This window comes from Oculina patagonica, chromosome 7 (assembly GCF_052425735.1).
Source record: "Oculina patagonica isolate OP01 chromosome 7, crgOcupat, whole genome shotgun sequence".
In the NCBI taxonomy this organism is placed as follows: domain Eukaryota; kingdom Metazoa; phylum Cnidaria; class Anthozoa; order Scleractinia; family Oculinidae; genus Oculina; species Oculina patagonica.
In genome coordinates, this window is record NC_135764.1 from 2,326,393 (window position 1) to 2,347,978 (window position 21,586).

At 39.6% G+C, this 21,586-nt stretch overlaps 2 protein-coding genes across 2 annotated transcripts; one reads left to right on the forward strand and one right to left on the reverse strand.

The window, feature by feature from the left end:
* Positions 1–456: 456 nt before the first annotated feature.
* LOC144659632 (WD repeat-containing protein 37-like) lies at positions 457–16,019 on the reverse strand. Its single transcript, XM_078520107.1, has 15 exons — positions 15,707–16,019; positions 12,538–12,660; positions 11,243–11,301; positions 10,924–11,065; positions 10,157–10,228; positions 9,749–9,793; positions 7,927–7,982; positions 6,981–7,038; positions 5,790–5,864; positions 5,089–5,205; positions 3,621–3,762; positions 3,087–3,156; positions 2,504–2,568; positions 2,280–2,394; positions 457–1,120 (listed from the first exon to the last, which is right to left on the reverse strand). The coding sequence occupies exons 1-15, from the start codon at positions 15,924–15,926 to the stop codon at positions 992–994; spliced, it is 1,488 nt and encodes a 495-aa protein (XP_078376233.1). The 5' UTR covers positions 15,927–16,019; the 3' UTR covers positions 457–991.
* Positions 16,020–18,658: 2,639 nt separating this feature from the next.
* LOC144660013 (uncharacterized) lies at positions 18,659–21,489 on the forward strand. Its single transcript, XM_078520555.1, has 3 exons — positions 18,659–18,906; positions 19,325–19,429; positions 20,845–21,489. Exons 1-3 carry the CDS (start codon positions 18,874–18,876, stop codon positions 20,944–20,946), a joined length of 240 nt encoding a protein of 79 aa, XP_078376681.1. The 5' UTR covers positions 18,659–18,873; the 3' UTR covers positions 20,947–21,489.
* Positions 21,490–21,586: the final 97 nt, after the last annotated feature.

The window sequence follows — 21,586 nt, forward strand, 5'->3', positions numbered from 1 at the left end:
GCTCTAACAATTTGTCAGCTTTGGATAATGATTTGTTCGAACACTGCTTCAGCTCGAGCTTCAAACGTCGCCTCTCTAACAGCCATTTTTCGGGGAGGAAGGGCGGCGTAAATCAGCCCTATTTAAATCTCCTTTCTAGCCCGAAGAGGGAGGCGCGGTGGCCTTACAGGTAGAGCGCTGGACTCCGGATCGAGACACTTTACTCTCATAGTGCCTCTCTCCACCCTGGTACGGGTACCGTCGAAATAATGCTGGGGGGTAACCCTGCGATGGACCAGCATCCCATCCAGGGGGGAGTAGAAATACTCCTAGTCGCTTCATGCTACGGAAACCGGAATAAGCTTCGGCCTGACGGGCCACTAGGCTCGTATGCAGACTTAACCTACCTTTACTAGCCTGCAGATTCTTATAACAATGGTTTAAAACTTTGGTACTACAACATTGATCAAGACAGTATCCCTTAGTTGACGATTTTATTTAATCTCATCACTCTGCTTGCAAACGTATTCAATACACAAGGAAAAACCAAGTATTGATTATATTTCGTTTCTTCAAATTACATTGATTTTATACAAGAGCTTCTGTAGACAAATTTAATTTATATATAAATTATTGATAATGCCGAGAGCCCAACAATAAATGTATATTTTACATAAGTTGTAAAAAAACAACCTTAACTATAACAAAACCTGTAGCCAGTACAGGCAGGTGAAAAACCACTCTTACAAATGTCATTATTTTTAATAAATTAAGCCACGACTGTACACTGGACTCCAGCATTTTAAAGCGAAAACAAGAGTTCTTTTCTTTAAAATTTAACCAATTTCTTAGTATTTATAAAGACGATGTACAGGACCTTAAATCTGCGCATTGTTAACTTACGGTCACGTAACGCTTCCCTCCACTAGAGGGTAACATTGCGTGACGACAAGTAAGGCAAAGCGTTGCGTGACAACCCTAGTACAGGCTTCTCTCTCGTATTCTAAACGGATCACTTGTCCTTCTCTTCCCTGACTTGCCATCCAAGCACTCGTCTGTCAAATCCACACGAAAACAGGTTGCAAGCCTTGATGCTGTTTTCTTCTCCCCATGCTGTGCAGCAAACCATACGTTGATGACCCTGGAAATACGAACGATACAACATTTCAGTCTGCTGAAGGATCAATGGAGGAAAGACAAAAGTGACGAGCCGAAGAAGCGTCGTCCAAGCAGGGGATCACTATTATAGATAGTAACGAAATGTGTTGTGTTGTTGAATGCCGTTGGATAGTGAGAAATGCTTTTTCTCATGACATCACATCTAGTCAATTAAAAGAAACGCATAAAACGAAATGTGCCAATCAGAATTCTAAGCAATACCAAGCGCGGGAAATATGCGACCCGTGCTAAGCACGGAAAACATGCAACCTGTGCCAAGCGCGGCAATACCTACAGTCAGTGCCAAGCGCAGCGATACCTGCAGTCATTGCCAAGTGCGGGAAAACATGCAACAAGTGCAAAGCTCGTGAAAACATAAAACTTGTGCCAAGCGCGGGAAAACATGCAACCGGTGCCAAGCTCGGGAAAACATGCAACCGGTGCCAATCGCTGGAAAACATAAAACCTGTCTCAAGCGCGGGAAAACATGCAACAAGTGCAAAGCTCATGAAAACATAAAACTTGTGCCAAGCTCGGGAAAACATGCAACCGGTGCCAATCGCGGGAAAACATAAAACCTGTGTCAAGCGCGGGAAAACATGCAACCGGTGCCAAGCGCGGGAAAACATGTTAAACCTGTGCCAATCGCGGGAAAACATAAAACCTGTGCCAAGCGCGGGAAAACATAAAACCTATGCCAAGCTCGGGAAAACATAAAACCTGTGCCAAGCGCGGGAAAACATGCAACCGGTGCCAAGCTCGGGAAAACATTAAACCTGTGCCAATCGCGGGAAAACATAAAACCAGTATCGAGGGCGGGAAAACGCAACCTGTGTCAAGCGCGGGAAAACATAAAACCTGTGCTAAGCGCGGGAAAACATGCAATCCGTACCAAGCGCGGGAAAACATGGAACTAAAAATGTAACCAATGCCAAGCGCAGGAAAACAAGCAACCAGTGCCAAGCGCGGGAAACCAGCGCCAGATCGCAGGAAAACATGCAACCAGTGCTAAGCGCGGGTAAATTAAACGCGAACTACATGTAGCCACGATACACGTTTTTTTTTTCCTTTTTTTGTTTTTACCAATGAAGATGTATAACTCGGATGGAGTAGACAAGGAGAGTTTCCAAAGCGTCACGTACCTGGCCGTTTCTGCGAGGCAGTCGAGCAAGTCTCACACCACTGATATCAAACAATCGAATATGTCTGTTGTCGTGAGGAAGGGCGATCACATTATTGACTGGTGACACGGAGAGTCTGGGGAGAGAATTGTAACATAACTTTTACTGCAGTGTATCACCGTATACTTTTGGAAAAGTCAAAGTAAATGTCTGTCGTATCTATTATCCATTTAGAACTGCCTTACCTGTTGACAGAAGAGTCTGTACTAATTGTTGTTAGCGGAGAGCGCATGTTCTTTAGATCCCAAACCTAAACAAAGAGATTAATTAAAACGAATTAAAGCGAGGAAATCAAAGTTGGCAAAAAGTCTTATTGAGTGTTGCTTTTCATTTGCAATAACCACGGTTATCTTGCTGCCCGCCTTTTGTCTCCTATTCAGATCGGTAACCGGTCAAAACGTCCCCTTAATTCACGTACGAAAATAACTTCCCTCAAGAAACAAAACTGGCTGTATATTTCTCCCTTTTAAGGTGGCTTACCACAGTTTTGAGGGGGTAAAAGAACCCAACTTTCAACTCATTTGTAAAATGTTCAGAAATGTTTTATGTTATGTCGGCGTTACGTTAGGGGCGTTTTGTCTTGGGGGCATTATGACCGGCATTCAGATCGGCCCCAACCCCCTATCCTCCGCCTACACCCCTACCCCAAATACCCAGTATCCCAGCCCCCAATGACCACACCCCAGCTCCCAATCCCCTACACACCAGCCCTCTATTCCCTTCATTCAATTCTCCGGCCCCAGCCTCCACAATAGAAATGCTACTAACCTTCACAGTTCTGTCGTCACTTCCACTTACAACAATGTCTTTTGTTGTGAAAGCAGTCGATCTCACCGTGCTGTAAACAAACAAACAAGTAAACAAACAACAGACATCAGTGAAGCTACCACTTTGAATCTGAAGGTTGAGGGACAAAGTTTGCAAGGCAACTTATCATCTATTACATGTAAACATGGCTGCCACAGACATCAGTTTTCAAAATTCCTTGACTTTTCCCGATAAAAATCAAATTTCCCTGACCACAAAATGCAAAATGTCAGATATGATTGAGATCCCACTGAGCTGAAATATTTCTTCCAGCCTTCAATGGTATTACGTCAGCGGTGATATAATTTTAATTTCCCTGACATTTGGTCAATATGTCAATTTTCCCTGGCTCCAAAAAAAATTCCCTGACGTTTCCCTGACCTTGAAGAATTTTATTTTTCCCTGACCATTTCCTGACCTGTGGCAACCCTGTTAAACTGAGCAACTAGCAGAAAATCTTGAACATCGCACAAGTGACAGGTACAGAAGTCTTACTCAGAATGTCCCTGGAACACGTTGACTGAGTGAATGGAAGGAGTTCTGAAGTCCCACAGACGGAATGTTGTGTCAGTGGAAGAGGTGACAATTAGCTGCTGAGTGGGGTGGGTACAGGTATGTGTCAGTTCCTGGTCATGGCCTGGAAAAGGAAAGGAAAATAAAATATTGTTTTCTTCAGTAGAATACAGGGTTCCTAAAACCTGTATTGAACTCTGCTGTATGAATACCATACATTCGTTTCAACCCATTGGCCAAAAAGGCCGTGTTAAACGTTGTCCTTTGTCCCACCTCTGACGTCATCATCTTTGACCAAAAAAGGCCTCACTTCAGCTCAATCTCTGCAGGAGGAAAAGATCTTTCCAATGATACCCAGATCAAAGTGACTGGGGTAATTGAGCTTGAAATTCACATGAAAATGCTTAGAGATTTAAGTAAAAAACTCGGAGGAAAATTTGCCTCAACCAGCCCTGGCTACTCAATGGCAAGAATTTCCTGTTCGGATGATGCTTTCTCGGTAATTCTTAAACTGCAAGGAAGCCCAGTGGAAGGCCAACAACTGAAGCAAAAAGATAAAAAAAGAAGAAGAAAAAGGAAAAGTGACAAAAATCCTTACATTAAGCTTCTCAAAATTTTGGTTTGTGTGCATGCCCAAACAAAAATGCCGTAAAATGTGATGCTAGTGGAAAGAAAGGCATATCATCATCATCATCATTTTATTTATTTGCCACTTCAGAATTACAAATACAAATAACATAAAAAGATAGGGCGAGGAGACCTCCAAGAAACCACAAGGCTTATGGGGGAGGCCACCTCGGGTTAGTAATAAGTTTGTAATATCGCTGTGAATGTGCAGCTAGGCCAATTTCAGACTCATATGACTCATATGCCGGTCATATGATACTTTCATGTTGCAAATGCTGTTTTGAGTAGTTTGGAGCAGATTAAGCTTATATGATGTTTTATACCATGCCATAGAAAATACAGCCAATCAGAATACAGGAAAGCCGTTGTATATTCAACGGTATTCAACCCAACCTTCTCATCGTGCGCTGCGATGGTATTCTCGACGAAATTTAGTAAGCGTATTTTCTATGGCATGGTATAAAATAGTTACACAACACTTTCTCGTGGTATACTATGGAATATCCCACTTGTCACTTGTATTTTCTTCGTCTACACACTCGCCTAAAGGCTCGTGTGTATACCGAGAAAATACAAGTGACTCGTGGGATATTCCATAGTATACCACTCGAAAGTGTTGCATAACTAGTATATATCTGACTGTCCAAAAAATTCCCGTTTTCAAAAATCGCCAGGCGTCAATGGGTTACTGTAAGTTTCAAGAATTTGGTTTTACACCAAGACAATATCTCCTACTTGTTGATTCGGTTTATTGTCATCACCTTCCCACTTGATATATATTGATACTGTAAGGAGAAAAAAGATTTTGATCTAAAACTGTTACCAGTCAATCGATGAACTTGTTCAGCCGTTTCCACATCCCACAGTTTAGCGCTTCGATCCCAAGATGCCGTGACAATCTGCTTCCCAGAGGTGAACCAATCAGCTGCTATAACAGCACCTGGAATGCACATTTAGGGGACTGTGTCACGACTGAGTAAATTGAGTTAATTTTTTTATGTTTTGCCAAATACTCACTATGAAACTTTTAAAAATGCTTGTAAAGAAATAACTTCTATGGATCTAAATGACAAAACTATAGCTTCATTTCAACCAAATGTGTCTCCTGGGCATAATTTAAAGTTACAAACAGCCTAGCCTCCCACGCAGTCGTTCTTAGGGGCGATCGTGGTTCACTCCTAGTGGGGAGGAGTGAAACACGATCGCCCCTAAGAACGACTGCGTGGGAGGCTACAAACAGCCAAGATTGACTTTAAAAACTGTTCAGCCTACAAGCTTCTCAAAAAGCCATCTAAAATCCTTTTCACTTTTGGCCATCCATCCCTTCTTTTGTATTTGCTGTGTTATTGAAATGTTCCTTCACTGTTTCAAGCGGTTAGTTCTATAATTTCACTGAATTGTATGGCCATATCCCATGCCTAAGTTTGTTTAAATTCCGTGACACAGTGCCTTTGAAATGTATGAGTGGCTAGAAAAAGTTAATGATACTAAAGAATACAAAGCATGTTGAGGCTTGATACATACTTTCATGTCCATTTAGTTCACATATTGGGGACTTTAATATGAGTGCTGGAGTTCCCGTATCTGGATTATCAAGACCTACAAGTACATAAGAACGTCAATATTATCTAGCATTATGTCAGCAAATTTTTAACTAGAATAATCAGCCTGAAAAGCGTGAAGATCTGAATAATAACATATTAAGTAAAAGCTTTAATCAAAACATCGCATTTATTAAAGTAGCACTGTCATCTTCTTTTATCCTGGTTTTCAAAAATGTTGCCAGTGGCCCTAAATTAAGCTGTCTTCTCTGGTCACTTAGTCCTAAGAAATTTTTTTCCAGGGGTCAGCAACAGGAGAAAATGACTGAAATTCACACTACACTGCCAGATGCACTCTCTAATAATTGCCAGGTTGCCTCAAAATGTTACGAGAAGCACTAAAAATACACTGAGGTTGAAATAAGCACTGTGTGAGTATACACCTCCTCACGTATCTCTTGATCTCCTCTAACCAGTAGATCACCAGGGCTGTCTTTAAAGGCCATATCCCATAACCCCTGAACCTTGCAGTTACGGGTGAAGTTGTTGGGTTTGTGTTATATTATACTCGCATTAAAGTGCACCTAACCCCCGAAACAATACTTTCAAAATTGATTGTACATGAGTTAGAGAGTTGAATGGTTAAATATTTCTTCATCTCAATGTTGCGTTTTTAAGTTATGAAGGTTTATTTTTCCAATATGTTAATGAGTATGACGTCTACCCAGTCTTCATTCAATATACAGATTTTGACTGGTTCACACTTGTAAGCAGTATTTAAAAAGCATTATCATAATACTCGCAATTTCCACAATTTGTATTGTAAATTTGGTGTCTGGTAATGGCGAGTAAATAATGATATAAGCAAAACAAGTATGCTTAAAAGCCTGGGTAGACGTCATACTTATTAACATATTGGAAAAATAAACCTTCATAACTTAAAAACGCAACATTGAGATGAAGAAATATTTAACCATTCAACTCTCTAACTCATGTACAATCAATTTTGAAAGTATTGTTTCGGGGGTTAGGTGCACTTTACGAGAAAAATGCTATGGGTGATAACTTCGGCATAATGGCTGCTTAAAAACTTATTGACAGCCCTACTGATCACTGTCTTAGGCTGTACCAAGGTTCACACCTGATTGGTACAATCAAGGTGACATTATTTTACCTTCAAGCTCTTCATCTGTTATGTTATCTGCTTCATCTGCTGAGCCTGGATGGGAGCGCTACAAAACATTATACAAAACAAAATTAGTAAGAACAAGCTGAGCATATCTCTGACAATAGAGCAGTTTGGAAAGTTGTAAAAAAGTCAAAACTTAATAATAAACTTTTTTAGTTATTTGTATATCACTGTAAGTGGTCTTCAGTGTTACATTGTAGCTGCCGGTTTGCTGATGTATTTTTTTGTGTTTGTACAATATAAAGTACCAAACTTGATAATCTGCTCTAAAACTGTACCTAATGTAAAAACCTCATGAAATACCAGTACTTCATGAACACTGAACTTGTCAACAAAGATTTGACACATTGTTTTGCATCCAATGTGTTTTGTCATAACAGTACCACAGTATCTTTTGAGATAAGATACTTCTTATTTCTCTTATTACTTGTCTCCTTCGGGCCCTCTAGTGTACTTGAGGTACCTATGCTTCGTATTCTGGTGATGTACAAAACATTGCTTGTTTTGCCTATTGTCATTATCCCCAGGGGGGTACTCCGGCTTGTAAATGACGGGGATGATCGAAGGATTTTTTTGGGTTTGAAATTTTCGATTCTGGGATTTTTTTGGGTAAGAAGATTTGGCAAGTATTTCTTTGGGTGACTTGATTCAAATAGGGGATCTTTTCGGGTATTAAAAACAAACTAAAGTGATTTGGCACGGCCTTGGCGTATTTATGGAATGATGAATAAACAAACACAAGCGTTATTGCCCCTCCTGGCAATTTAGGGGTGATTTGACAAAGGATTTTTTTAGGGGTTATTTTTGGTCCAGGGATTTTTTTGGGTAATGTCGGAAGACTTAGGGATTTTTTTGGGTCCTGAGTTTTGCCTTCATTCGATCATCCCCCTCATTTACAAGTCGGAGTACCCCCCCTGGGTCATTATCTTACCTGCTCAGGATTTGAGTCTAAAGCTCTCCATATGTGACATGTGCCATCCCCTGATCCTACATTGTTCAAAAAAAATAAAAATGCAGCATATCCCTTACTCTAAATATTTTGAGAGATGGTAACAAGAAGATAACAGCTTTACAGTGCGAATACTCGAACCGGGACAGTTGTAACAAAGTTATCCAATCACAACGTTAATTGAGAACAAAGGATGGCGACCTTTTTTAGAAATAGACCAATGACGTCCAAGAACGCAAACAATAGATTTACAACAAAATTTAAACAGTCAACGTTTGAAACAGTTGCGGACCTCTCAGGAAACTTGACTCGTATTTGATTGGTTAATTTCGATCCTAAATTTTTACTGACTGCACCAAATTTTAGCGCTCGTTTTATTTTTAACCGTAATCAAAAGTCTGCATTCACAGGGTGAAAAATTCTTCTGAAGAAATTTTCTGATAAAATTATATCGCTCTTCTTTGGTGATAGCACAGTAAAGAATAACGAAGGACACTTTTATTCACGACAAGCGAAGAAGCGCAAACGGGATGGAATTGTTTCAAGGGACGTCTCCAATGCCTATTCCGTCTCATGTTGCGTATTGTGAGCAGAAAATGAATACAAACGTTCGAGATTTCATGTTTGAAAAGTCAGTTGTTTTCACTCTTTTTTACATTCTCGTGTTTGTTGTGATTATTTTTTGTTTCTGACGAAAGACAAGAGAAATAAGATTTGGGATGCCGCCACAGCGACAACTGACCGTGCATATTTTATAATGGCAATTTTGCTTTAATTTGCCGCTTGAAATGAATTTTCTCCCATAAACGTTTCAGTAACTTTAGCCTGTGGTAATTTTATAAAACCACAGAAAGATTGAAGACTCATTGGAAAAACGAAACAAATTCTTCTTTCACGAAAAGTGCGAATTTACCTCAAAGTTGTAACAGCAGATAGCAGAAAATGAGTCCGTGACAACATTACAATTCGACCCGATGTTTACATTTCACATGGTCTCAAATCGTGACGAGAAATTGTAAATATGATCACTTGCGGACAGTCATACGGCATTCACCAACGATATTAGTATTCTGTTTTCGTGAATTTCAAAGTCATATCAAGGTGTAAACGCAATTTGTTTAACATTGGCTGAGTGAGTGACTCGCATCAATTTTTAAGGCAACAGACGGAGCGTGATTTTAATTTCATGGTCTTCATTTTCACTCCCGAGGTGAAACTTTTTCAAACAAGAGTGAACACAGTGTGGAATCTTCAATTCACAACTCCTGGCCGTGAAAAAAAAATCCATGGTTCGTGGTTTGATTCGTAAACTTTTCGCGAAGAGGGTTACATAATTCTTGTATTACAAACTCTAACTACGACCTCTTGAAAATAAAGGATCGAAACTAACCAATCAAAAACAAGGCGAGTTTCCTGAGAGGTCCGCAACTATTTGCAACGTTGTTGAGTTTTCAAATTTTGTTGTAAATCTATTGTTTGCGTTCTTGAACGTCATTGGTCCATTAACGAAAAAGGTCGCCATCCTTTGTTCTCAGTTAACGTTGTGATTGGTTAACTTTGTTCCAACTGTCCCGGTTCGAGTATTCGCACTGTAATTATTGTAAAAGGTGTTCTTATTTATTTTATTGAATCAGAAAATGGGGAGTAATTGGGATAGGGTGCCTATTTCCTAAAAAATAAATTTTAAATATATTCAAATATTGAAGGGGTGCACAAAATTGGATCATTACAATGGGCAGTCCAACTACACAGGTATAATAATTGAGAACCAAAATCATTAACCAAATCATAGCAAAACAATTACCTGTACAAATTATTGCATCAGTTGGGTGGAATCTTATGGAGTTAACTGCAAATTTAACAACAATCAACAAAGTGTTAACATATAATTAATTAACTTACATAATAATAAAAAAGATATTAACTGGTAGGCCAGTTTGTGAGAATCTCCAGTTCCAGGCCATAACCAGTATCCAGATGAAAGTGCAGTTGATTTTCCTTGTAGAGTGACTGAGAAAATATTTTTCCAGAGCAGTTCTTCCCATCGGTCAACAAATGTCTGATTGCATGACCCTTTCTTGCCATTGTTTTGGTTCGAAATTAAAGAGGTACAACTGACACAAAAATTAAAATAATTTATGTTAATTAAATTGTGTATGTTAATAAATAGTGCAAATTATGATTGAGTTAATTAAAAATAACTTGTAGATACCTGATCCATTATGACCCAAGTATTTTAGAAGACACTGCCCTGTTTCTACATCCCAAAGTCTGGCAGAACGATCTGCAAGAATCAAAATGCTTTAAAATCAAAGCTACATTAATTTATTGTCTTACTTTGAAGTCTGTGGATGAAACCCCAGTACATGAGAAGAAGAAGAAGAAGTATCGTTTATTAAAAAACTATTACACTTAGCAGTCCTTGGACTGAATTACGTGGCCATTCAAATGCAGGCCATTCAAATGCAGGATAGTGGATGATACCCCAACTGTGTGACCATTCATATGAACGTTATTGAGCAGTACTTCCATGAGGAACTGTTTATCATTCTGTACAAGGTTGCTGGTGGGAGGCATGGTGGCCTAACGGTTAGCACGCTGTACCCCAGATCCATCAGTCCGGGTTCAAACCCTGGCTGGGGGCATTGTGTTGTTTTTTGGGCAAGACACCTTATTCTCAGAGTGCTTCTCTCAACCCAGGTGTAAAATGGGTACCAGCAAACTAATGCTGGGGGTAACCCTGCGATGGAATAGCATCCCATCCAGGGGGGAGTAGAAATACTCCTAGTGGCTTCATGCCACAGAAATCGGGATAAGCTCCAGCCTAATGGACCACTACACTCAAATGCAAAGTCTGTAGATAAACCCCTTGTGTGTGACCATTCAAATGAAAGCTTTTGTCTAGTACTTTCAGTCTGGATTATTTTGCCAATGTTTGTTTACTTTGGCAGACATGGAAGTAAAATTTAATTAACTCACCAGCTGACGCTGTCCCAATCATGGTTGTTGTGTGTCTTGCACAGGACACCTCCCATACACCATCTCTATGTCCAGCATAGTTTCTTACCCTGTGACATTCTATACTAGATGCTTGGTTAGGAGTCTTAAAACTTGAGACAATCTGAAACATTAAAACAAACTAAATCAACAACACTTCACTCCTTTTATACTAAAATGCGTTACCAACAGTTAGATATCTGTTTTCTCTTGAAGACTAAGCTGATAGACTAACAACGATTTTCAATCTCACCCCCCCCCCCTCCCTTGACCTAATCTAAAAATCTTGTTTGCCAGTTACCTTACTGGTGGAAGCTTTGTAGGTAGTTTTTAGCTTCTGAGACATCAACTGACTTGCAGCTGTAAGTAGCAAATAACAAGCGATAAGGGTTGATGATAGAAAAGTGCTGAAATTGATGATAGATTGTTCAGTCCTCTGACTATTTTTCTGTGTTCAAAGTCCTAGAGATGAACATTGAGTTTGACTGACTCATTTGGACCGACTTCTTTCCTGAATGCGAGCGAAAACTGGGGAGAGTGCAAAATGCCTGTGGGTAGGGGTGCGGGATATTAATAGCATGAATGGTGGGAGAGCAGAAAAAATAGGGTTGGGTTCCTATTTTTTCCGCCTCCGCACCCCTACCCATGGGCATTTTGGACCCTCCCAGTTTTAGCTCACGTTCAGGAAACTAGATGGCGGTCCGTCAAACTCAGCGATTGATCCCTGCAACTTCAAAGAAAAATAGCGGACTGTGAACAGTCTAGGTTGATGAATTCAAAACATATGATTGCTTTTCACAAGCAACGGTACTGTCTTAATTGCATATGTCAGGCATAAGTAACTGTAGGTTAAAATAAGTTTTTCTCAATAAGCAGGAACTTCTTAACCTACCGTAGATTTCACAATGCACACTTCTTATTATTAAAGTTTAAGATTCATACTTTAAGATACAGACTGCATTTTCTCAACATATAAATTCATGGCCCAAGCACTACAATGAGGATTGCACTCCATATCTTAAAGGGGCTAAATCACGCAATTTTAGGCAATTTCGGCACCGACCAACTGGTCATAGAATTAACTAAAATATCACAATAATGGCTATATTAAAAGAACACAAATGAAACACAGAAAGGTAAAAAATGATGGGAAAAATTTGAGATGATTAAAACGGATTGCACTCAGGTAAACTTGAAAAACATTGGCCCGACATTTTTCAAGTTTATCTCAATTTGTATGGAGGTATTTGTTATTTACAAATGCTCAAAAATCATCTTTGTTTGTTATGTGGCTGTGATTTTGCCAATGAAGACTTTTGCTCTGCCAATTTGAAGTTCAGAGCTCTTAATTAACGGAAATAAATAGAATTACCTAAAACACCGTGACCTAGCCCCTTTAAAGTACTGGCCAACAAAATATGATTAACAAGATATTTATTGCATCTCTCACTTTGAGAAAGGAAAACATTTCAAGTCAAGCTCAATTAGCAAGCAGGACCATACTGTAAAATGTAACCTATAAAATTAACCAATCATAGTGTGCCTATTATCTGAGAGATGTCATCTATATTTGAAATCTGCTAACAATAAGCTTACATGGTTTTTTGCCATATCCAGGTTTAGTAGGGCCACCTTCAGCTGATAGTTCACCATCTGTAAGCTTTTCTCCTCCACTTAGAAGGTCCAACTTTTCATTCAAAGCTTCAACTCTTTCTTGCACTGTAGACGCATAGAAGTAAAATTGAAATCAAATATTAAATAAAGTGAAACCACGACTTAAGGAACCTCTATATAGCGAAGTCCTCAATATAATGAACAATATTCTTCGACCCAGTAATAGTAAAATATATGGAAAAGAACCTCGATATAATGAAACCTTGTTATAGCGAGCATATTTTGCCAGCCCCTTGGCCCTTCGTTATATCAAGGTTCCACTGTATATATTATTATTGTTTTATATCTAATTATTATGTTGTGCCTCCAATTTATCTTAAGTTGAAAAAAATTTTCAAACCAGTTTGATTTTAATTTTCCTTTGTTTCATTATGTCAATGAATTTGAGACAATGAAAATTAAAAATCGAACTGTTATAAAAATAAAATATCCCTGACCAAATAAATACAAAAATTATGTCAGATATAGCAGTGCCCTCCACTCTCTGCTTCCGAAAGCTGAGATCACATTGACCTGAAATATTGCTTCCAGCATTCAATGAAATTAAATCAGTGGTGTTATTTCCATAGCCAAGCGCGCAAGGACTAAAAATAGAATGCAAATGAATATAACCGCCGCAAGGCTCAAAAACATCAGCGTGTTCTGAGAGAAATAGAAGGAATCTTGGCGAAGTTTTTTTTTTCCTTAAAGTGTTTTAGGAATACCAGCTGCTTTAGAAAGTGTTTTAGGAAAATCGTCTGCCATTTCGGTTTGTTTGTCTGAGTCTTGTCTGAGTTGTGACCTCACTCGCCCGCTTCGCTATTGTCCCTTCAGGACTTTTCTTTTGTCAATTTTCCCTGACTCAAAATAAAATTCCCTGACTTAACCCTGACCTTCAAGAATTTTATTTTCCCCCACCATTTCCTGAGCTGTGGCAGCCCTGTTAGACCAAAGACAAATAAATAAGCCATGTGCAACATATACATGATTGGTGTACCATCACTATCTATTTTCTATTGTACTGTGCACATGGTAAGCCATATGGGAATTTGTGGCTTAATTCTCAATTTGTGAATTACTTAGTAACTATTGTGAATTACTTAGTAACTATTGGTTATTGAATCCGAAAGTTTGTACTAAGCAATTCACAAACTGACTTCTTGTATTCTTACAAAACCTTTGTAGTGTTACTATTATACTGATAAACCACATCTAAACATGTGGTCAGGTCTATCACTTATTAATCAATAACTCATAATCAGATTTAATGAACTTCCAGTGTTCTTTCACTGTTTCAAGACATGACTAGTTTCTGGGCATGATAGATTTATAATAACTTGTCGCTTTAAATTGCAAAACATGAATATTACATCTGTACCAACTCTACTAAATTATCCGGCTGTATCCCAGATAGAGACTAAATCTCCCAGTCTCCTGCATGGGTCACCATGTTTCTGGAAGGAGAGTGCTTGAAATACCTTATTTATTTGATTAATCGCCTCCCTCGAATAAACACCACACATTAGGGCAGAAATATTAATAGACGCCGCCCTCAAATGAACGCCACATCATGATGCGGCGTTTATTCCAATAATAGAGTCAAAAAGCAAATCTAGTAAAAATCAAGTTTGAGCAAGCCTCAAAGATATTTTCCTTGATTGTAACAATAAGATATTGAATATGTCTATTCAGACAAGCATTAAAACATTTTTCTAGTTTTTAAAATTCAAACGTTCAGTTACCATACTATTATTAGCAAGAAATAAATTGAATTTTAAAGAAACGCAGCCCTCATATAAAGGTCACCCTCAAATAAACGCTGCACTCAAATCACGAAAAATGTAATAAATGCCACGGCATAAATAAATACGGTAGGTGATATCGTACTTATTTTGTCTGAGTTTTAGATATTTGATGCATTTTTGCGCATGAATCAGTGGAGCTTTATTTTCTTACTCCTTGGAATTGTCAAGAGGTACATAAATGCAAAATTGATGATCTCCTAGATTTCAACTTTTTTAGTTTGGCATTTCTGAAATGACCACCTTGTCCTTTATAGTCAGCAAAACATGTGCCTACAATCTTGGACAAAACTAGTTAAACAAACACATTTCACACATTTTTCACAAATATCCTGACTTTCAAGCAGGTAAAAAGATTTTATCCCCCTCTCCCCCTACTCAATGTTGTTTCTTGAGGTTTTGGGTTCGACAGGCTTTGTTTTGAAAACACTACAGCATTAACAACATGAAAATGGGGAGGGGGTTTTTTTAAAACTGAACTTTGTTAGCTAAATTAGTGGAAATTTCCTCAGTGTTTCAACAGTTTTGTCCAAGATTGTAGTTCATTACATTCAACTTTGGTGTTCACTACATCTGTATGTCATTAGTCAAGGTGAATCAAAAGTACATTTTGCAGCAACACAATTTGTTCATGATATTTGAGATTTCGTATCTTCGGGCAGCAAATTGAGGGTTAATTTACATGAAATTTGTAACGCACTTTACACGTTCACAGGCGGTGCCTGACACGTTCATGTAAATTATTTGTTTTGCCACCAAAAATTAATTATGCATTACAAAAACAATTCCTCCATCTTAACACCCGGTGACCCAAAGAACACAGTAAATTTTGATATGTGTTCTTTGAGTAACACCTTTCACTACATGTATTCGATGTCACTGTAAACGCGTAAGTTTTTCGCTTATTCGTCGTTTATATGCTGTAACCATACAAATCTTGCATTGATCAACTCAAAGTTGGACTATTTAAAACAATAGCTTTTCCATTCCTTACAAAAGAAAACAGTGTTTGTGCTGTAAATATTTAGAAATCCAAATTAAAAGAAATCTAAAGTTATAAAGTAACCGTAGTTGGCATTTCATTTGCATACTATATGTGTTTCATTTTCATGAAAAATGAATTGAATGGTTCCAGGATGCAAACTATGAGAAGAACAGACGAAAGAAAAGTAAAATTTATGTCCGATCGAAATCAATGGCTGCAGAACTGTCGTCGACTTTTGGAGGCTGAAAATTTAGCCATCTATATCTATTTAGGGGAAATCCAATTAACGCAATTTAATCAAAAGAAACTAACTTAGATCACTTACAAGCAAGGTTTTCGGCGTGTACACACTCAAATTCCCGTTCTATTTGGGCAAACAGTGTCCACAATCTTGAGCGAAGTTCTGGTGGAAGGGAGCTCTCGCGATCTTGGTCAAAAGCTTCATGGCGAATTGCCTCGGAGCCCATTCTGTTTGGCGAGCGTGTACGCCGTATGGACAGTCGTTTGGCCTTAATTTTTATACTCCCTGCTTGCTGCTTGCTCATGGCTCGGCAGCAGGTTGGAAATGGTACAAAACAAATCTATTCCTGGCGGGCAAAGAAGATGAAACGGGCAAACTTCCAAGATTCAGCAGTGGTTTCAAAAGTGAACCGCTGACCAAAAGAGGCGCGCGTTGCGAAGGACCCATAGCAGGCAACATAGCAGGTCCAATAGCAGGTCAAACACTGTCAAAAATCGTCAAAAATAATTACAGTCGAAGCTCCCTCGCCGGGGCGTTGTGGGGGGTTTTTTTTTCTTTTCTCTTAACGGACACTCTCGTAAGCGGACAGCTCTACTTACGGCCACCTTGTTTGAAAGCCCGTTTTAACAAACTCCCATACAAACTCTGTTTTTTAACATTCTCGTAAGCGGACATTCCCGTAAGCGGCCGCGGACACTTTCAGAGATTACGACTTAGACTTTTTCTTTGTTTTTAAGCTCCCTTAAGCGGACATTCCAAAGAAAGCTGATCCTATTAACAACCTCTGCATCTTTGCTTTTATCAAACAACTTCACATCGCCGTTCGTTATAATGATTTTACAGTAATTACAGTACCATACCGGTATTTCAGTGTTTTTTTTTTTGTATTTCCAATACGGTACTGTATTTATTGTTGGCTGAGCAAGCTCCCGTAAGCGGCCATCTATCCCCCACACCTCTAGTGGCCGCTTACGAGAACCATTCTCGAAAGCGGCCAGCTCTAGTTACGGAAACTTTTTTCGCGTCCTGAGGGTGTCCGCTTACGAGAGCTTCGACTGTATTTGTTGACAGTTTTTACCTTCAAAGACGTCACTGTAACCTGCTCATTCTGTTACATAATCTTTTGAAATCACCAGGTTTTGGATGTAAATTAGGCTTGGTATAAATTGTAGCTAACAAATAAATCTGCGAGCCATGAGAAGAGGTTTGACGACGAAATGAGAAGTAGAAAACACCAATTCGCTCTTCTGCGTCGAATATATGCTATTTGGATGTGGAGGGATTGAGGGCCTGTCTTGCTTGTGACAAAGCGTTCTTTATTTTTTTTTTTCTAAGCGCAAAAATAGGTGAAAGTAGAAGAGAGAAACTCATGTTCCCCGCATGTTTCCCGGCGCGCTTTACTGTGATACAGTCCTTTTAGGGACTGGCAATAAGACAGGGGGGGGGGGGCGGAAGGGGGGGGAAGTGAGCCCAAGGGTGGAATGAATCACGGGGGGACCACGACTACTGCCAAGACAGATCCGTGAGAGATGCGGAAGAGGCCCAAATTCCGGGGGTCCCTGACCCCCAGAGGGAGCACTCCCTGCCCACATGAGATTCCGCTGGCGTGACATGATGATAACGACATTGTTGAGATGTGGGATAGACGAGACTGGCAACTCACCCCAACCGAAAGCGGGGCCCCAGGGGGACCAGAAGAGGGGCACGGCCACCACCCGCCCGGCCCACCCCCCGAACTATTGACCAGTCCCTTACCGGAATAAAGAGGGGGACATTAGGGGGGGGGGGGGGGGCTTAATTTTTATACTCCCTGCTTCCTGCTTGCTCATGGCTCGGCAGCAGGTTGAAAATGGTTCAAAACAAATTTTGTTGCAAATGGATATCGAAATAACGGAAAAAATTCGGAAAATACCGCAGTTTCGTAGAAAGCTTGCATAGCTGGCGGAATTGTTGACCACCGTGTGAGAGCAAAAAGCGAGGCAAAAACGAGCGGTGCCGTGAAAACACTGACACGACTTTAAACTGGTTGTTAAAACAGTCAAATTGTAGATAAAAAATGTTTAACATAACTAGGTTGTTTCAGCTTGCTTCCGAAACGACCAGAAGCGGCTAAAAATGGTCGGAAAATGCGAAGGATAAGATCTTATACTAAAAATCATCGACCAAAACGCTAAGAAAACGCATCCCGCAGGTTTGGAGAATACCGCAATTCAAAATTAAAATTACCACAAATACCGCATGAAAAACTGGCAAATACCGCAACCCCAATGTCCGCCTCGATTAGCTGTTGACGTTATTGTTTTCTATTTACTCTAGAGTCCCAGTACTACAACAAATTGATATAAAGCAAAGATAATCTAGACTCTCTATATGAACTACTGTCTAGCCTTCTGTTGCATGCTTTCCAGCAGATTGCCGTGGCAAGGGCGAGCCTACCTTTCCCTTACTCACTTCAGGGACCTGCTCGATTATTTCTCGTTTTGCGTGCATAAAATTTATCTTACTCACTCCACCAAACCTAGAAAAAGTAACAGTTAAAAAAATAGTTTTAGTGTTCCATGAAAAAGAATTTTGATCTTAGTCATCAACAAAGACAATTTAATCGTCCAATTGGGAGCATGCTTTTAAACTACAGGTTTTCATTTGGCCAGTTCTACCACATTTAATTAGACTACGGTAGCCTTCGTAGCAGGCGCCGTTTGATAGCGCGCGTATGGGAGAAACGCGAAAGGCCCGAGAGGGCCACGCGCACTCTTTTAAACACGCTAAAAACTACATAGACGCCTGCTACGCATGCTAAGACTACGGCTGCCGGAGTGTCTACGAAGCCAGAAAACCTGAAGACAAAAAACCCCGCTTATTTACAATAACAGAGCTCAAGGCTTTCACTAGAACTGCAGGAGACCATTACGGGCTTTATAATTTTTGACGGACAACCGAGAAATGACAAAGTAACAAAGATTTGCATTACAATCAGCAACTGTAAACAAACCGTCAATGAAGTAAAATCCGCTAATATTATAACTCAGTGAGGTATACAAACAAGCTAAAAGCAGTTCTGTCCGTCTACCGGCGACCATCGGATTGCGCAAAACATCTTTAACACGCTTATTCAATGAATGAATTGCCTTGTTAGTGTGTTAAGCCCGATCAACAATTCCGTGGCATGGTTTTGCTTCGTGTTTAACTTCTCAAAAAGACATAATTACATCTACAAAAGGTCTTGAAGATATCAACGCTTTCTTTCAGTCATGTGTCGCTGGGGATGCCGCGAAAATAACATGGTACGTATAAGATCAGCAAACTTTCAAACGTCCCAACACTGTTTCCTACCCCTAAGTAGCAAATTTTGTTTATGGATATTCAGATTAACCAAGCTTGTAGCAGCCTGGAGCGGCAGAGAACTTTCTTTACGCAATTTTACAAAAAGTAAATAACCGGCAGATAACTTGAACTGCGTCCTTTTATAGAATCCGTAGAGATTTCCAGCCAGATGGTTGCTACAAATTCTTTAACGTTCAAAGCGCGCATCGTCGTGAGATTTTTGAAGAGCAATGTAGCGGAAAAGGAAAAGGAGTACAATGATGTATTAGTTGTAATTGTCGCATCCAAGGCACGCGAGGAGTTGTAGCACAGCTGCAAGATCATCAACCTTTTTTAGTTTGGCTTACTATAATGTCCAATTTTCTCGGTTTATTTCAGATATTCAAATGCAAGTACTGTGGAACAAATTATTGCAAAGCGTGTGGCAGAGGGGATTTTCATGGAGTAATGACAGATTCAACAGTATGCCGAGTTTGTTTTCAGGTAAATTTTAATATAAGAGTACTTTTAGCTACTAGTTGTTCCAATATCAACGCACCAACACACAGCAAGTCTGATAACATATCTGACACCCTGCCTAAGGAAAAACGTTCTGATGTGCAAGATCTAGAAATTTCCGCTAAATCTTAGAGGAGAGGCAAAAGAGATGTCGCTTTTTTATGGTGCCGCTTAGCTGTAATCTTGAAAGACGCGATATGCATAGAAAACAAGGCTAACCAGTTTATAAATTACCTGAAAAACTATACGAAAACTAAGCAACTGAACTTGTTGCATTTTCCGCGACAGTAGAATGTCAAAAAAAAGTGCATTTGCGCAATTTCCAAATTTGCATTAAAAAACGACGGCGGCAGGAAATGTACGGAAGAAAACACAAATTTTAAAAGCTTTTCAGTATTTGGATTATGCAAAAACCAATATCGGCTTGTTTCAATAAAATGACAGTTGGTTGACACTACAGGTGGACACTTGAATTAAGTTTGAAATTACTTGACTAAAGTTCATTTACATTGCATAAGTTAAAGCTATGCTCAGATCACCTTGTGTAACTATTCGCAAAATAAATCATTTGAGCCTAATTCTGGGCTAACTACTTCTATTCTTTGAGTTAATCTTTTAATTAGCAAAAATCCTTACCTTAAGACGTTCTCAAACATTGGAAAGCGTGGCTGGGGTGTCAGTCTTTTGAACGATCGATCCCTCTAAATTTACCAACGCTCGTATATTGTTCACGAAAATGAATATCGCTTTTAGTCTTTTTCGCGCGGGTATAAATAAAGCAACTGTATATAGTGGCAATAAACGAAGCCTGTATGTTCAACTGCAGATTGGAGGTTTATCAAAGCAGTCACGATTCCCGCCCGCCTAAATTGTTTAAAGTATACCGTGAGGATTATCAGTAAAACTAATCTCAGATTATAGTCAACGCTTGAAGTTAGCTAGTTTTATTTAAACTTGCAAATAATGACTTTGGAATATGTCAGTGCCTAGCTTATCGTTTACGCTTATATGATATCAAACCGTTTCGGGGAACAGGAATGTTATTCAGGGGATGCAATTGACGAGGGGGGCGGGAGGTGGGTGGCAAGATGTTAGTGAGGGAGGCTAGGAAGCTGGTAAGGAAATAAAGGGCGGGGGAGTGGGGCTGGGGTCGGTTTGTTTTGTCGGTTTTTTTTTTCGCGGCGCGCGCATACCCACTCCCTTTCGCTTGCTAAAAATCATAATTTCAATGAATTAAATTGATATAGAAAGTGGAAATCCGCAAACTTTACTGTAAGCTAGTCTGATTGACTTCTTACACAACTTTTTCTCAGTGAAAGCAGGGGAAGCTAAATTAGCCTTGTACATTGCTAGATAATTTTCCTAAAGAATCCCTAATGCCTTCTGAATTTCGTTTTCAGCCGAAATGCCAGGGAGAAAGGATTGGACAAGCACCAGAAAAATCAACGAAGAAAGGAGCAATAAAAAAGAAACCAGTGAAAACAGATTCCTCCAAGAAATAACAACAACGCCGGAAAGACTGCGTTGCGAGAAGAGCCACCTTTACGTTAAATTTCAGTGCATAGAAGCTCAAGAGTAAAATTGGCTCTGCTTGCAAGCAGTTCGCGTACGGAAGGGCGTCAACGTACTGCGAATAAATGAGCGAAATTAACTCAATATCTGAACTGAAACGGAATGAAACTCGATCATATTCGCTCTGAGCTCTTTTCAGTGCAAACATTCACTGGTCTCCATTTATTTCTGAAAAATGTGGTTGGTTGTTTCTGTATGTCGAGTGGAGTTGATCACGTCTGTTTTTTCGTACTATTTAATGCTTTCTCTATGTTCAGTTTTTGATAAACTAGGGGGGGGGGGGGACTTTGCAGATCAGCGAGTGTTTGTCAATCAGCGTTAGGGTTTTAAAACATCCGTTAAATAAAAAAAAAGCTGAGCAAGGGAATTCACGGTGTCTGTCGATGTCTTTTTAGTTGCATTTAGCTGCTTAAAGGGATACACAAAGGGGCATGTAGCCTGCGCGGAGAGCCTCTCGCAGGCTAAGAGGCATCGTGCAACGGACATGCCGCATGGACCCTGCAAGATCAGGCCTACCGGAAAACGCCTAAAGCGCCCAAAGTCGCTCTAAATATATATTATTTTCTGTAA

Excerpts from the sequence above, each read along its gene's own strand:
- LOC144660013 (XM_078520555.1), top strand. The coding sequence starts at position 18,874 with ATGTGTCGCTGGGGATGCCGCGAAAATAACATG. Across the intron at positions 18,907-19,324 it reads GATGCCGCGAAAATAACATG|ATATTCAAATGCAAGTACTG; the intron begins GTACGTATAAGA and ends GGTTTATTTCAG. Across the intron at positions 19,430-20,844 it reads TATGCCGAGTTTGTTTTCAG|CCGAAATGCCAGGGAGAAAG; the intron begins GTAAATTTTAAT and ends TTTCGTTTTCAG.
- LOC144659632 (XM_078520107.1), bottom strand. The coding sequence starts at position 15,926 with ATGAGCAAGCAGCAAGCAGGGAGTATAAAAATTAAGGCCAAACGACTG. Across the intron at positions 11,066-11,242 it reads ACAAAGCTTCCACCAGTAAG|ATTGTCTCAAGTTTTAAGAC; the intron begins GTAACTGGCAAA and ends TTAATGTTTCAG. Across the intron at positions 7,039-7,926 it reads TAGACTCAAATCCTGAGCAG|CGCTCCCATCCAGGCTCAGC; the intron begins GTAAGATAATGA and ends AATGTTTTGTAG.